Source organism: Camelus bactrianus, chromosome 2 (assembly GCF_048773025.1).
Source record: "Camelus bactrianus isolate YW-2024 breed Bactrian camel chromosome 2, ASM4877302v1, whole genome shotgun sequence".
Classification (NCBI taxonomy): domain Eukaryota; kingdom Metazoa; phylum Chordata; class Mammalia; order Artiodactyla; family Camelidae; genus Camelus; species Camelus bactrianus.
Window position 1 is genome coordinate 136184748 of NC_133540.1, and position 16423 is coordinate 136201170.

The 16423-nt window shown below is 65.2% G+C and overlaps 1 protein-coding gene and 1 long non-coding RNA gene across 4 annotated transcripts; both read right to left on the reverse strand.

Annotated features, from left to right (window-relative positions):
* Positions 1 to 1406: 1406 nt before the first annotated feature.
* On the reverse strand, positions 1407 to 15001 carry FGFRL1 (fibroblast growth factor receptor like 1). Of its 3 annotated transcripts, XM_074352552.1 has the most exons (8): positions 14596 to 14988; positions 14237 to 14340; positions 13923 to 14020; positions 4827 to 5099; positions 3648 to 3728; positions 3279 to 3563; positions 2849 to 3202; positions 1407 to 2722 (listed from the first exon to the last, which is right to left on the reverse strand). In XM_074352552.1, exons 3-8 carry the CDS (start codon positions 14002 to 14004, stop codon positions 2280 to 2282), a joined length of 1518 nt encoding a protein of 505 aa, XP_074208653.1. In that variant the 5' UTR covers positions 14005 to 14020; positions 14237 to 14340; positions 14596 to 14988; the 3' UTR covers positions 1407 to 2279. The 3 variants fall into 3 exon arrangements, with proteins under 3 accessions (XP_074208653.1, XP_074208642.1, XP_074208663.1); XM_074352541.1 differs by lacking the exon at positions 14237 to 14340 and having other exon boundaries at positions 14596 to 14987; XM_074352562.1 differs by lacking the exons at positions 3648 to 3728; positions 14237 to 14340 and having other exon boundaries at positions 14596 to 15001.
* LOC123618049 (uncharacterized) lies at positions 12028 to 13916 on the reverse strand. The gene is made up of 2 exons (XR_006726392.2): positions 12423 to 13916; positions 12028 to 12309 (listed from the first exon to the last, which is right to left on the reverse strand). It is a non-coding gene; the product is annotated as an uncharacterized LOC123618049 (long non-coding RNA).
* Positions 15002 to 16423: the final 1422 nt, after the last annotated feature.

Sequence of the window (16423 nt, forward strand, 5' to 3'; positions counted from 1 at the left end):
GTACAAGGTTGGGAGTCCCAGAGTCCCCTTTGAGGTTCTTGCGGACTGTACCCTCAAGGGTGCCCACCCCTATGCCTGTGCCCTGGGGAGGGAGCAGTTCATCTCCTATGACCTGAAGATGGCCCACTGCCTGAGGCCTCCCCTCCACTCAAGGTTCCCCCTCTCTGCACCCCTCCCCCCTCAAACTGAAACCCAACCAGACATGGGCTGCAGCCTGTCTTGTCTGGGGAACATCTGTTCGGTCACCAGCTGTGGGCCGCCTGCAGCCCCTTGGTATCCAGGCGTGCACACACGCACGTCCACAAGCGTGCGCGCGCGCACACACACACACACACACACACATGCAGATACAGGCACCACTCCCTAGGCCACTGCAGGAGGGCTCTCCACAGCCAGCCAGGGTCCAGATCTCCCACGGTGTCCCCTGTCGGTGGCCTCCATCATCTGGAGGCCACTGGCCCTGCTCTGAGCATGGTCACTGCCCATGGAGTCAGGACACCCCAGTGGGGCTTCCCTCAGGGCCAGCCCCTGCCTGCCTGGGGACAGGAGTGGCGTCCACCCTGGAAGGCCAGAGGATGGGGGGATGTTGAGGACAGGGGACCCCGTTCTGCATTCATGGGAGCCCTAGTGGTGGAGGGGACAGTGGACCCAGCCCTGGGAGCCTAGCGGAGGCAGAGGGGACAGCACCTCATTATGAGGGAGTGGAGGAGACACTCAACCTTAATCTGGGGGCCAGCAGTTCTTGGGTGGGACGGTCAGGCGGAGCCCATGCTTCTTTCCTGAAGCACAAAGAAGCTGCGGTGGCTGGGGCAGTGTTCAGGACACAGCAAGGCCTCACCCCTCCCTTGGACCTTCCGACACTGTCATGCAGGAGCTTTGCTAAAATCGCACACTTATCTTACTACTTTTCTTAAAAGGCTCCAGAACCTCTGGGCCAGAGGAAACCCAACCCCTGCGTGCTGGCCGAGTGGGTCAGAGCCTCAGTTTCCCCATCTGGAGACTGAGACCATGGTTGTACCACCCTAGGTGGACAGAGACTGGGTCACCTGGGTAGAGGCAACAATACAGCCATTGCCCAGTTAACCCCAGGTTGTGGTGGGGAGAAGCAGAGGCCTGAGGGCTGCAGGGGCCACGCCCGTAGAGGGGCACCCACAGGGCCAGGTGAGCAGGACTCTGGCCTGCGCGGGAGGGTGTGCAGGTGCGCGGGGAAGACTCCTTCTGCTCCGCGGCCCAGATGGCGGGCCCTGGGGACCCAAGGTCTCAGCCTCGGAGCCTAAGCCCTGGCAATGGGGCTCCTGAGAGCCTCCTCTGCTCCCGATTCTGGAACCCAGTCTGGTCACAGGCACATACGCATGTACACATGCATGCACACGCAGACACACACAGACACAGGCAGACACACCAGCTTAGAGGGAAAGGATGCACATTTTCTTGTTTAACAAAATAAATTAAATATACGAAGCTTCAGCTCAAACTCTATATAAAATTACAGAGGTCTGGGGCCGCCACAGGGAGTAGGGTGATGGGTGCCCGGTCCCAGGTGGACATCAGTGTGGCCACAGGGTTAGGCGGGTCCTGGGCCCCAGGAGAGGCCGAATCTCTGTGGCCACGCCCTCCTCTCATCATTATTAATATTATCTTAATTTCTTAAATATAAATATCAAGGGCCCCTTCCCTCTGGCAGTGGGAGGCCGGGTGGGGCAGGAGTCACCCCCAGCCGGCTCCAGCCTCTCTGGGCAGGGCCCTGGACTGCTACATGTGACCCCCCCTGCCCAGGGTACTGGTGGACTCCTGGACACCAGGACAGGTGGTGGCAAAAATAGCCGGGACAGGGACACAGGCGGGCAGGCGTAGGGAAGGGGTCGGAGTTTTTGGTTCACAAAGCCAGGGTGCCTCTCAGATCTCCTGCCAGGCCGGGGTTGGGGGGTGATCATGGCCTCTGTGAAATCCTTCCCACGGGGCCAAGGGATTCCTTCATGAGCTAGCCCATTGCTACATGCGCACTGCAAATTACAACACAGACCTTCCCAAGGGCTGCTTAGTCTGAGAGTGTGTGTGTGTGTGTGTGTGTATGTGTGTGTGTGTGTGACTCCGTGTGTGTCCAGAGGTATGTCGTGCATGTATGTGCGTCTGTGTGTGTGTGTGCCTCACACGGGGCACCTCTCACCCTCACCTGTGGTCCATCTCCCTCAGTGGCCCTCTCGCCCCAGCCTGGGCCCCCTCCAGCCCATCCCAGGCACCCGGAGCTCTGGTGGGCGGGCATCGGAAAGCTGCACCCTCTAGCACTGGTAGTGGATGTGCTGATGCTGGTGGACCTTGCCCTCCACATGTGAGTGTGTGTGTGAGTGCGTGTGAGTGAGCGTGTCCGTGTAGAGTTTGGGGTAAAGCTTGGGGCCAGCAGCTGAGCCCAGGCCCAGCAGATGCTGAGGGGCTGCCGGGGGCCCGAGGTCCTCACAAAGCCCCACACCAGAGGTGGCGCTGAGGGTGGTGGGGGCGGGCAGGTCCTTGTCCCCGCTGCGGTCACGAGCCGTCACGGGTGCACGGTGTCCCGGAACGGGAGGGGCAGGCGTGGGAGCACACGGCTTCTTCTTGGCCTGGCAGAGCCACAGGAGCACAGTGCCCAGGATGAAAACGGCGCCGGCCGGGATACCAATGACCACCGGCCACGGGAGGCTAGTGGTCGAGGACGAAGGAGCCACGGGTGGCCCTGGCGGCTTTGGGTCTGCAGGAGAAGAGGGTGGGGAGGGGAACATCACCAGGGATCCGGTTGGGGGTGCCGGCTGGAGGGCTCTGCGGGCGTAGCCCAGGACGGAGGCGGGGCGGGGCAGGAAGGGCGTGGCCCACTCACCAGGAAGCACCGTGAGGAAGGCGCTGCGGAAGCTGTAGCCCATGGTGTTGGCGCCCAGGCAGATGTACATGCCCGCGTCGTCCTGGCGGGCGCGAGTGATGAGCAGCTTGTTGAGGTAGGAGCCGTCGGGCCGCGACCACACGTCGCCCGTGGGCAGCACCACGAACTTCTGGCCGCCCACATCAATGGTGGAGTTATAGCGGCCCTCGGCTCCATACTCCACACGTTTCAGCCACTGGATCACCGGCTTCACGTCGCTGCGCACTTTGCACTGGAAGGACGTTGTGCCCCCAAAGTCCACCGTCGTGTTCACTGGATGTGTGCCCGTGAGGACAGGCTTGGAGCGCGTCCGCTCTGCGCAGGGACACGCATTGGGCACGGCCCCCAGGCGCCAGCCCGCCCGCACCCCAGCCCCCGCCCCCGCACTCACGGATCACATCCACCTTGTAGGTGGCGTTGATGGCACCGGCGCGGTTCGACACACGGCAGGTATACTTGCCGCTGTCTTCCGGACGCAGGTTCTTCAGGCTCAGCGTCCACTTCTTCTTCCTGTGCTCTCCAGCCTCGGGGCGCGTCAAGGCCTGGTCATCCTTCATCCACATGATGTCCGGCCGTGGATGCCCGCTGGCGACGCACTTGAGCCGCACGGAGCTGCCCACGGGCCGTGCAATCACCCGGCGCCTCATCTTGGAGGGCTGTGTGAAGCGGGGCCGAGCTGCGGGGGAGGCAGAGAGGTCAGGGGGGCACCAGGGGCCCCACCTGGCTGAAAGAGAGTGGTGACATCTGCCCCCATGCTCACCCCACTGTTTGCTGGCTGGGTCTTCCTGGTCCCCAGGGGAGCCCTCATGCCCCGCACTCTCCCTTCCTGGGCTGGTGTCATCTGCAGAGTGGAAAGCGTATCAGAAGGGCCTCAGCAGCCCCAAGATCCAGGCATGGCTCCCCAGCCCCCACCCCAGCCCCGGGGCTGGTTCCCAGGCCCAGCCTCAGGCCCGGCTGGGGCAGCTCTAGAGACGCCAGCAGGAGGCCGTGGGCGCACACCCACATCTCAGAATCCAGAGACAGCTGGGCGAAAGCCACCCACCAGTCCACTCCCTGGGTGCAGGTGACCCCGACAGGCGTGGTGGGATGGAGAGCTGGCTCTCCCACCCTGGCTCCGAGGGGTCTGCAGGGCCTGGGGGAGGTGGGGGCCCAGCTCAGCCGGCAGCTGCAGTAACCCTAGCCCACATCAAGGCGCCGAGGGCCTGGTGAACTGACATGGCCTGCATACCGCCTGGTCATCCTCCCCTCTGAAAGGACGGTGGCGGGGGGGTGGACATCCACAGTACTCCCATTCCACAACCCAGGGAAGGCCTGTGGGGCCTGGCCGGGGGGTGGGGCACACTGAGGAATGCCCCCTCCCCATGACAGCCGCCACCTCCACCGGCCCAGGCCGAGGCCAGGCTTTGAGCCCCGACCCAAGAACCCAGTGGTGGGGGGCACGGGTCAGGCTCCTCCTTTGTGCTGCCAGGGAGCCTGCCTCAAGGGACCCACCCAGAGCCCGTGGCGGGGGAAGCTGGGCGCAGTGCCTAGTACCAGTAAGTGGAGGGTGTGTTGCTAGGGGCACTGCCCAGTCCCCGAGCCCAGACCCCAGAGGCAGAGAACAGAGGCCCTTCGTTCCCAGCGGCTCCTCTGAACTCCGAAACCTGAGCCTCAAAGTCATGGCCGACATCAAGGCTGCCAGCCTGCCTGGCCCGCTGGTCTGCCCTTCAATGGGACCACCACCTGGGGCCCCCCACATCCACCCCCGCAGCCACCCTGGCCGCCAGGTCAGCAGAACCTTTGGGGAGGAGGGGCCCAGGAGGAAGGGCCCCCTGAGGTGCAGCCTGACAAGGAGGGGCCCACAAAGGGTGGTGTCCTGGGCTCAGAGGAGGCCAGGCTCGGGCAGGATGAGGGTGGGGTGTGTTGGGCGCCACACAGTCCTGCCCCAGCCAGCACTGACCCATCACGATGAGGGTGTAGTTGACGCTGAGGCTGCCGAAGCCATTGGTGGCCTTGCACACGTAGGCGCCGGCGTCCTCCCGCTCCACCTCCTTGACCTTCAGCCCCTGTGGCAGCACTCGGAAGCGGCTCCAGCCGCCATGGACCGTCCGGCCATCCTTGGTCCACATGGTCAGTGGCGGCGGGTCCCCCTCCACAGGGCACTGCAGCCGAACGGTGCGGCCCAGCCGAGCCACCTGCCGTGGGACTACCTTGTCCGCCATCCTTGGGGGGCCTGGAGGGCAGTCAGAGGGCTTGGTCGGGGGAGGGGACTGGCTGGGAGTCGCGGCCAAGGCAGGTGGGGGCATCAGGAGCCCAGGGGAGAGGCTGTCCCTGCCAAGTCCCCACCGAGGAGGCCACCCATATACACCCGTCCTCCTCCCAGACCACAGACGGTGTTCACCCAGGGCACACTGCATGCCATCGCACGGGAACCAGAATACCCAGGATGCCTGCCCCCCACGAGCGGCCAAGCGAGGGCATCCCCTCACTGCCTCTCTGCAGGCACCCAGTTCGCCTGTGTGTGCACACGCGTGTAACTGCACTGGTGTGTGGTTAGTGTGGCACAGGCGGCCTGTGTCTGGTGGCCCACGTCTGTGCCTATGTGTGGGGGCTACCTCTGCCCAGGTCTGTCTGCCCAGACCCGAGCCTCCCTGCTGCCAGCCAGGCCACACCAGGTGGAGGAGAGTGACCCGAAAGCCCTGGGGTCAGGGGGCAAGCGGCCAGGCACACTGGCCCTAGGTGACCACTGTCTCCCATGGGAGAAGCCCGAGGCCGGGGCTGAGGCCATGGTGCCCTTCACCAGCAGGAAGAAACCCAGCCCCACTTGCCAGCCCGTGTCCAGCCCCATTTTTTTCTGGGGTCAAGTGCAGGGACAGTGGGGATGACCAGGCCTGGAGGGCAGCAGGTGGCTGGCCGGTTGGGAAGGACACTATAGGCCTCAGAAAGGAGTGGAACTATCTCCTGGTCGACCCTCAGCCCCGCCTGCCCGTGGCTCTGAGCCTGGACTGGTCTGCAGTTTCTGGACCATAGGATGACCATGAGTGGTGCCGGGTTCTCACGAGGTCACCCCACCTACTTACTGTCCCTCAGATCAGGAGAGGCAGCCATGGGGGCCTGGCTCCTGGGACCCCACCTACAGCCACTGAAAGAGACATCAACCCCTCACTGCAGCCACCCCAGTCTCGAGGGTCTGCAAACCGCATCCTGGCCACAAGGAGAGCCGAGGCGGTGGCTGCTCTGGGATGCTGTCGCTGCAGGGCCCGAGGGCAGCATGTGTTTTTAATAACCAGCTGGTGTTTCTTCAACACGCAGTTGCCAGCTGGGTCTGCTGCCGCTTTGCAACCGGGGCCCAAAGTGCTCCTGTGGATCCCCCAGAGATGGGGGGCGGCTTTCTGTTCTCACCACGCAGCTCTCAGAGCACAAGCCCCCACAACCTCTGTCTGGGGCACTAGGGCGGGCTGGGGGACATCCCCCTTCGGATGGAGGGAGCTGCCAGCCTAGGGCTCAGCTTCTCCAGGGCCCCAGACGGGGACGCGTGCCGAGTCTCTGATTCCAGGGGACAGGGCTGTGAGAGACATAGGGACATGGGGCACCTTCCCTCTGTGACCTCCCCTCCACACCCTGCCTTTACTTGGGCAGCGCCAGCCTGGCCACACAGCCCCTAGGCAGGCACTCTGGGCTCTGCTCTCCCAGCCAGCCCCCCGTCACCAGCCTTGCTGGCTCTCCTGGAAGGGCTGAGAGCTGCTTCTCACTGGTAACTCGTTTACCTGCAAGGCTCCCCCAGGCGCCCACCCAGCTCACCAGAGGGAGGGGCCACAGGGCCCGCAGACAAGCGGGCCTCCTGAGGCCCCCCGAGTCTTGGTCTCATTCCCAGGCAGACCCTGTCCGCCACCTGTCACTGCCTGAAATTCCACCATTCATGGGGGCCTCCCAAGCTGCAGGACAAAGAGGGCACCCCCACCCCCAGCCCGCCCCGGGCCCTGGGCCTCTCAGGCTGACACCTGGGCTCAAGGCTCACACACAGACAAGCACAAGCACACAGACTCACACATGCACACACACAGACACACGCAACAGCCTGGAAGGCACGTAGGGAGGACAGCATGCCTCCCTGCTGGGCTCTGCCTGTCCCCACCGCATCCTGGGGACACCGCGGAGGGCTGGTCCGACACCCCCATCCCCTGAAGGATCCTGCCTCAGTTTCTCAGTGGAGAAAGGACCAGCCTGACCATGCCGGGGGGGTCACCTCCAGCCCCTCACCCTCTCGCCCTCCTCACCCCTAGACAGGAGAACCTGAGGAGTGGGGGGCACCTACTGGGTGGCAGGGATGCCACCCTTGGTCACTGTGAAGGAGGGACAGGGCTGGCCTGCAGGCAGTAAGGGGGTCAGGCAGCAGCCCAGCCGGAGGCCCCCAGCTGGAGCCAGCCTCACCCTAAAGCACACGGCCCCTGCCCCGCTGCAGCCTGCCCGATACCAGGCCAGGCCCGGCCCCTGCCCCAACCCCTGCCTCTGCAGAGACCCCAGCAGCCTCACCAGCAGGAGGCCTGGCCCCCCAGATTCCTGGGAATTTCAGCCGCCAGCACGGCTGCCACAGCTCTATATTTAGCCTGGGAAACACAAGCCCTGCTGTTCCACCTGGACAGGGCATCCAAGCCACTCAGCCAGGGGGAAACTGAGGCCAGAGTGAGGGCATGGGGGAGGGGCAGCCAGCTTCCCGGGCAGGGCCCTCCACACCCAGCCTCAGCCCCCTCCCTGTGAGCACCTCCTCCAGGAAGCCCCAGCCCAGTGATCACCCTGAGCCACAGGCTACATACAGGGATGGCACCTGGAGAGTGTTGCGAGGCAAACGCAGACTGGGGGTGGGCGGTGGCATCTCACCACCACAAGGTGGGGGCTGAGCATCAAGGTAAAGGGCAGGGAAGGTGCTGCCCTCTCCTTTCCCATCTCCTTCCTCCCCTCCACCCCCCACTGTGAAAACATGGTCAGGAATGGAGGTGCTGGGAGGGGCCAGGGCCTAGCAACAAGGTAGGGGGTGGGGGGCACACATCCAGCAGACGTGGCTGGGCTTCCCAGCTGCCACCCAGAGCTGGCGTCATACCCTGACGCTGTCGTGCAGTCCCCCGGATACACACACCTCGACCGTGGGTGCACACAGACCCCCTTCCGGCCCAGGATGCATCCCGCCTTGGAGCCACCAGGACCCCCACGGCCCCTGCTGGGCCTGCCCTGGCAGAAGCACCATTCTCCCAGGTTCAGTAAAACAAGACCCTGTGGGAACCCCAGCTGACGCCCCTCCTGCCCCAGCGGGCCCAGGGAGGGCGGAGGAGAAGAGGGCTGGAGGGCCGCATGCGAGGCGGGAAGAAGAGACCCCAGCTGTAGCCCACTTTGCGCCCCTGCCCGTGCCCACCCCCACACAGCCTTCACAGGCCCTTGGGGGCCACCCCAGGTTCAGCACCCCACACCTTACTGACCCACGGCCCCTGCCCTGCCTTGGGCACCGTCCTTCGCCCCCCTCTCCTCTCCCAGAGGCAGGGCTCCGGCCATTCCATCTGCATCCGTGCTCCCTGCGTGTTCACGTCTGCCAGGGGCCTGGCCGCGGTGCAGGCATCCCAGGTGTAGGCCTCCACCTCTCCCCACTGCCCAGGGCGTTCAGTGGGCCCTGGCCTGCTGACCCCAAGCTCCCTTTAAGAGGAGCTGGATGAGACACCACCCGTCCCCTGGGCCCATGTGCCAGAGACCAGCAGAGGCACCTGTGGTCTCAGGCCTCATCCCCGGAAGCCACAGACCCAGGTGGGAGTGAGGGTGCAAGAACCACCAGGCCAGCTCATCGGGGCCGCTCTGTCCCCAGGGAGCCTGCAAAACCCCAGACATTACTCCGGGAGGAAGTCTCTGGCGGGGAGGGGGTTGGTGGGCATTAGGTTAACCACGTTGGGACTGGCTCTAGGGTGAGAGCACCGGGCCAGGGGCCACCGTCCTGCGGGGAGGATGGGCTGAGTGAGTAGCATGGGGAGGGGCTCAAAGGGCGCCCGCCAAGCCTGGGCTAGGGAGCTGAGCTGGGAGAGGCAGGTGGGTGCTCTCTTTGGGGTGAAAGGACCGGGCACAGGGGGTGAGCTGGGAAGGCCCAGATGCCGTGACCTGGGGCCAGCACCCGCCAGGAAGGCAAGGTCTGGGGGGAGGGCAGGAACGCCCCCAGAGGGACACAGGTGAGGACCACCACAGGGCTTCCATGGGGCGGAGGATGCAGACTGGCCCAGCGCCGAGCCCCGGGCACACACACTACACACACGTGCATGTGCATAACACCAGCTCCGAGACGCCAGCCGGCCCCGGGCGGCCCCTGGGGGCTGGACCCACAGGACCTGCAGTGGAACTGGTAGGACCCGCAGGACAGGTGGTTGCTCCAGAAACCAGGACACTCTGGGCGTGACAGAGGGACAGCCCGACCCACCGAGCAAGCTGACTGGAGTGTCCCCTCCACCCGCTGCCTGGCCTGAGCACCAGGTGAGCAGACAGGTGGGGGGCCTCCAGGTCTGTTCTCTTCCCAGGAAACCCCACACGGACCTTCAGTGGACCCCCAGTTCAGGGCTCCTCCTCACCATCCCCAGGGCACAAGCAGGGGTGCCGCTCCCCTAGGGGCCCCACGTGAACTCGCAACAGGGGACAGTGACTGGGCAGCACCCAGACCCACTACCGCAGATCCACCCAGGGGCTTAGCTGAATACCACGCCACTCCTATTCCACGTTCAGGTCTCACTAGGTCCACCAGGCTCAACGCTGACCCTCCCCACGCCTGCCACCCACCCCCGGCCCTACAAACATCACTTGCAGAACTGGGGTCCCTGCAGGACTCCCCAGAGAGGCCGAGCCCCGCTCCTAGCTGCCAAAGAACCGAGAAAGCCCTTGTCCACGTGCCAGCGCTAGGCCCGGAGGACGTGGAACACGCCACGGGGCCCAGACCACCCAAGGGCCCCACCCTGAGGGCCCTGATCCAGGTACCAGTCGCCTCAGAAGTGAGAAGGGGATGCCCCTGAGCCTGGAACCCATGGACGTTTCAGCAGAACGGGCTCATGCAGCAGACCACCCAACACAGCCAGCAGCCCAGCCACCAGGAACCCCCAGGCCAGAGAGCCCCCCGCCCCACCTGCTGTCCCTGCTCCACCAGGGCCTCCGACCCTGGGCCCCAGGGCTTCTCGAGGACAGGCCTGAGGGCATGAGGCCCAAGCCAGCCAACTGGCCCAGACTGGCCTCCCCAGCCCTCCAGGGGCACACGCTGTGCTGTGCTGAGCTCCAGAGCCAGCCCCACAGTCCTCCCCAGAGCCGGACAGGCTGCTGCAGGAGGGCAGAGGGCAGCCCGGAAGCCGCCGGCGGTGGCCTCAGGAGAGGAGTGCGCTCGCAGGCCCTGGCTTTTCTGGGGCAGAGTCAAGGGAGCCAGTGGGGTCCCTCCTCCTGCCTGCTGCCCCAGGCCCCGCTGTCCACTCCTCAGCCACTCAGACAGCACACAGCTTGTGTAAATCTCTCACGAAATAAACTCCCCAGCAGGAAGAAAAGCAATCATATTTCCTGCCAAGATGGGAAGCCCGGGGTTCCAGCCGCCTGGGGGCCGGAGCGAATCCAGCGCTTCAGGGATAGCTGCTGGAAGCCCCCACCCTGGGCTGGCTCTCCCCAGAGCGGGGCCAGTCTATGTGGGATGAGGTGTGTGCAGCCCTCCCCTGACGTCCGCCAGCCTCCAGGCCCTGCCCCCAGCCACTTGGTGAGGGCCCAGGGTGTGGATGGAGGCCCCAGCACTCCTCACTGGAGGAGGAAGGCTGGCCGCAATGCTCAGGTGGAAAAGCCCCCAGCCCCTCCTCCCTGCACCCCTCACCCACCAGCCTCTGGGCCCAGCCCTAGCCCTTCCCCACTCAAGGGCCCAGCTCAGCTACACCCATGTCCCCTGCGTGTCCACCCTGGCCAAGGTGAGCTGCCCACGACATCCCCCCAGCTGAAGGTCTTTCCTCCCTTGACCAGAACCCACCTCTCCTTCCAGGCCCATCCTGGCCCCATGAGCCCATGTCTCTCCCCCCACCTCCCTCCAGACATCCCGGACCGTGGACGCTGCGCTGCAGCCCCACCTGAGGGAGCCCAGGACAGCAGCTCCAACTCTCCTTGGGACCCAAGAGGAGCCAGGGGCACCCAGCGTCCACCACTCGGAAGAGCAGGTGATGGGCAGGTAGGGTGGCAGCCCTGGATGGGGCGTCTGTGGAGTCTGGGGACAGGGACCCAGGCATGCTTCCCTTCCACAGGCTGATCTTGCTCACAGAGCTGCCACCTGGACATACCTGGACTGCAGACACCAGATGAGGAACAAGGAGGCCAATGTCGAAGGACACATGGCCAGGGGGTGGCCAGGAGCCAGGATTTGGCCTGTGGGGCCATACCCCGCCTCCCCCAGCACCGTCAGCAGTGCTTGAGCTGGGCCGGCAATGCCGGGGCTGAGGCCGCTGCTGGGGAAAACCCACATCTCCGGGTTGGGGCTGTGGTGCCGGCGGGAGCTGGAGGCCCATGATCCCCGCACAATGGAGAAGGAGCCTGCGGTCATGTTTCCAGGCTCAGCCAAAGGCAACTTTGTTCACGGCTCCCTCCTCCCCCCGGAGGGGACAGTGATTTATTTTCCCTTCCAGGAGTGGGGCCCAAGACAAGACGTAAATGGGGCTGCTGGCCCAAATCCTCACCTCACAGAGCCTGGGCCAGGCTCCCACATGTCCACCTCGGCCCTGGCCACACAATGGCTGTTGCTGCCTGGAGGGCCTAGATGGGAGGGGGTCCCCTGCAGCCTGGCCAGAGGCTGAGGTCAGCCAGCGTACAGGCACAGCACCATAGCCATCCTGCCTGCCACGCGCCTCCCCGCTGAATCACACACACCGCAGACCCTTCCCAACACAGAGGCAGGTGGGCCCTGAGGCTGTGCCATCCTGCTGGAGGCAAGGCGCCTAGGACACCCCGGCCGGGCCCAGGGGACCAGGAAGGGGCCTTCAGGGCTGGCGGCTCAGAGACCATCCTGAGAAAAGTTCAAACGTGGCACTTCTCAGAAGACCCTGTAACAATGTCTTCCAAAGTTATCTGTAAAAGGTATGTCGTTCTGAACCTCTCATGTTCCCACTGTGAGAAATAAAACGGAAACGAAGAAAGCCGAATTCTATCTTTTTCCAAATTTGAAAAAAAAAAAAAAGTTTAAGACAAACTCACCAAGATTGTGAAACTTTGGGAAAAGGGGAACTTTAAAAATATGATTTGCGTCTAGAAATGTGTCGATTCTAGAAATCGTGACACCATGGGGAAAATGGCTTTCGAAAAACCACCGAACGAACTCTCTCTGCGCTGCTTCACCAGCCTGAAGGTCCACACTCAGCCTGAACACCCACCAAGGAGGGGGGGCGTCTGAAACGGCTCCACCTTCAAGTCCAGGCCTGGAGGAGAAGCCAGCACAATTCAGGAAGAGCACACCCCCCAAAGCCACAGAGGCCCTTACCCTTGGAAAGCAGCTAAGCTCCCACCTCCTTACTGCTGCCAGGGCCCTCACCATGCAGCCCCAAGGCCTCAGCCAGGGGGCACAGAGCAGGGTTTGGCCCCTCTGAGGACCCTCGGCACCAAGGCGGGCCCGACTGTCCACTGCCATCCACTGCTCCATCTCAGGCTTCAGCCAATGACCAGGCCAGAACAGTGGCTCCCAGAGCCTCCCTGGCCGAGTGGCCAGAGGACAGGCAGGTGCGGGGATTGGGGAGTCCAAGCAGATAAAACAGGAATCAGAGTCCAGGCCGCTGGCCACCGGGGGGGGCCTTACTGGGCATGACCTGAGTGTCCGCAGTGCCCTGGACGCTGCCCGTCCCAGCCACGCCTGGGCAGCCCCCACCCTCAAGCCAGCCAGCCAGTCCCCGGCGGGGCTGGCGGGGGGGTACTGTGGCATGAGGCCCACCTGGGCCGCCGCCCGCCACCCCACACCCGAACATGGCCATATAAGGCCAGGTTGGGTTCAGTGCGCCTGCTGGGCGGCGGGGGAGGGGTGCGAAACCTCTAAGGACTGGTGGACAGGGCAGGGACGATCCTGAGTGGTCAACACACCCAAAGGGCTGGCCCGGCCACAGGGCCCGCCTAGCTGAGGGAGGCCAGCACTGAACATGGCAGTGGGAGTCTGCGGACACGCATCACCCATCACCCATCAGCTGAGGATGCCCCTTGCTGGGGCTGGGTGCAGGGGCAGGGGTCCCTCCAGAGGCATCCGAGCCTGCCCACTTGCACAGCAGGCGTGTGTGCCCACGTCCAGGCCCTGGCATGGCACACACCGCGAGACAGTGTCTAGGCTAAAGTAGGTGGTCTCAGGGTCTGCCTTAAGACAGGCTCCCACCTGACACTGCAGTGACCCCTCGTGCTGGGTACTCAGCTCCCCAGCCCTCACCCTGTGCCTTCCTAGAGAGGGGCATTCTTAGGGCACAGAGATGGTTCGTGAGTCTCAGACACCAAGAATATTCCCACTGTCCTCACCCCCAACCCTGGTCACCATGGGGGGTCCCTGCAGGTTACCAGAGGCCTAATTTGGCCCACTGGGGGCTAAACAGCTCATCCCCCAAGAGCTGAAGGTCAGCAGCTGCCCTCAGCTGTAGGCATGTGTGTGTGGCCATGTGAGTCCTGAGGAGAACTGGGGCCAGAGCCCACCCTGCCAGCAAGCATGGGGCCCCACACATGAGCTTGGGGGTTCCCTGAAGGTGAGTGGGAACCCTGTGGGTGAGCTGGGGACACCCCATAGATGAGGAGAGCCCACGGGTGAGCTGGGGTGCCCAGTGTGTGAGCTGTGGGTGAGATGGGCCCACGGGTGAGGGGGGCCCACAAGTGAGCTGGGGTGCCTTAAGGGTGAGGGGCACTCGGCCAGTGAGGAGCCAAACTGCGAGGGGCCGAAAAGCCCGGGGCTGGCAGGGGCGGGGCACAAACACGCGCGCCAGGCGGGCACTGTGGCAGGGTTCAGGGCCGGAGGGAAAGGGGCGGCGCTGGCAGAGGCCGGGGCGCCGGGCTGGGCGCCAGGACTCACCTCGGGCGGCGGCGGCCGGCGGGAGGGCCCCCAGTAGCATAGGCAGCGGCAGCAGCAGCAGCAACGCGGGGCTCGGCGTCATCTCGGCCTGTGCGGACCTGGGAGTATTCAGAGGCCGGTCACTGGCGTGGGGATGGGGGTCTCCATGCACCTCACACCCCGGCCTAGGGCCCGGGAGCCGCTAGCACTCCAGCCCTGGGCCGCGGGGATAGGGGTGCGGGCCGCCCCGCCTTCCCTCGGGCGCTCCGGGCAGAGGAAGCAGCGGCGGGGGAACCGTGGGTATCAAAGGCAGACAAAGGGTTTACACTAATTACCGGCCTCCTTCGCCCCCCCTCCAAACACCGTCTGGATTCCTGGCGCTTGTAACTCGGGCCCTGCCCGCGGGACACACAACACCGGCGGCCCCGAAGATAATCGCCTGCGCCATTAGCGGACAAATTTGCGCTGGGGGGGGGGGGCACGTGGGGTGCAGGGGCGGGGGCGGGGCGCAGGCAGGACCGCGGGCCCGGCGGGAGCTGCGGCGCGTGCCGGTGCCGGCGGTCCCCTACCGCGGAGCAGGGACCTGGGCGCTCCCGGCCCCCGCCTCCGCCCCTGGCCCCGGCACCGGCCCCGGCCCCCGTCCCTCCCCTCCCAGTCTGCCCCCAGGATCGCCGGCGCGCGCGGAGGGGCTCACCTCGGCGGGACTCGCGGGCGGCGGGGCTCAGGGCCGGGCCCGCGGGGCGCGCTGCGAGGTCATCGCCGCCCCGGGCGCCGCACCCCGCCGCCCCGCGCCCCCGGGCCCGGCCTCGGGACGGGGCGGCGCTACCTGGGCGCGGGCGGCTCGGGCCGGGGCCGGGGCCGGGACCAGGGGCTGGGGCCGGGGCCGTGGGCAGGGCGGGCGGCGGGGTCGGTCCAGGGGCCGGGGTCCCGGGGCGGCGGGGCGAGGGGCCCGGGGCGCCGCGCCGCGAGGCGTCCTTCCCTGCGGGGCTTTGTCAACTCTCCCGGAGCGAGCGCCGAGCCCGCCGCGCGCCCCGCCCCGACACAACTTCCCGCCAATCGGTGCGCCGCGGCTGCCGAGCCCCGCCCCAAACCCCGCCCCAAGCCCCGCCCGTATCCCCGCCCCGCGCCCAAACTTTCCACCAATCCACGCGCGCGCCTGCCCCTCCCGCCTGGCTCCTGGCCTTAACCCTCGCGGTGCGGGCGGCCAGCGGGCGGGGCGGCTCCCCGCGGCGAGGCCCCGCCCCCGCGCCGCCCCTGCCAGCCCCAGGCCCAGCCACGCCCCAACAAGGCCCGCCACGCCACGGCCCTGGCCCGCCTCTGGCCCCGCCTAACACACCTCGCCCGTCTGGCCACGCCCCCAGGCCATCCGCCCCGCCCTGCCCCGGCCCAGCCCCGCCTCGCGCACCTCCAAGTCCTGCGGCGCCCACCTCACACCTGTACCCATTAGCGCCCGTGTCAGAGCCCCCAACCTCAGGCCACCAACACTCTCCGCACCTCCAGACCTGGCCCTGATTGAGCCCACGGTCATCTATCCTCTAGCCAGCCTCGATCCCAGCTGGGCGGTCAGGGCCTGGAGGTCTGAGCCCCAGGGAGTCGTTGGGAGCAGAGAGGAGATCCAAGACTCCTCTCCGGCACCAAGCCATTCCAGGGAAGGGTCAGGTCTTGGGTGATGTGGGGCACAGAGGTCCTGCCCTGGCGCCCGGCTTACCTGATCCCCTTGACGGGGGTAGGGGGGAGGTATGTTCCCACCTCCCACCTAGCGGCTTCCCGCCTCTCACCCACTAGTGATAGGAACACAAGGACATTAGTAATCATTATAAATAGAGAACACCACACACAGTGCCGCCTTTAACCCTCACAACCAGGCAAGTATCTTGCTGTCACCTGTGCAGAGAAGAAATGCAGGCACAGAGAAGGTTGGCAACTTACCCAAGATTTCCCAGCCAGCACTTGGCATGTCTAGGACTGGAACCACGCGCTGTGGAGTCCAGCTCCACTGTGGACCCTTCTCTACACTGCCCCACTGCCCTCCCTTTCCTGGTCAGTCACGTGCACCCACTGGCTCTCCTGCCTCCCCAACTGCCATCCCTCAGGGTCTCTCTGACCATCCCCCATCCTCTCTGGCCTAAATGAGTGGTCCAGGTACTCCCTTGCTCTCCCTGCACTGTCACTTCACTGGAATGGACAATTGCCATTTTAAAACACAATCCTGACTCTTCTGGCTCCCCACTGCCCTCAATACAAACCCCACGGTTTTCTGCACACCTGGGTCCTGCCCTTGTCCCACTCCCTACCTCAAGTCTGGCCCATTCCAGCCCCCACCCCACCTGCAACCTGCAGCACACCCAGCCCCACTCCCACCCTGCAGCACCCCAACCCCACTCCCACCCTGCAGCACCCCCCATCCCCTCTGGGCTCTGCCCAAGCTATTCCCTTGGGAACTGTGCCTGGAAGAACCTCTGTCCTCTCAGGAGTTCCCTCTTCCAGGGAAAACTGAAACTGGTGAGGTGTTGCAGGTACAG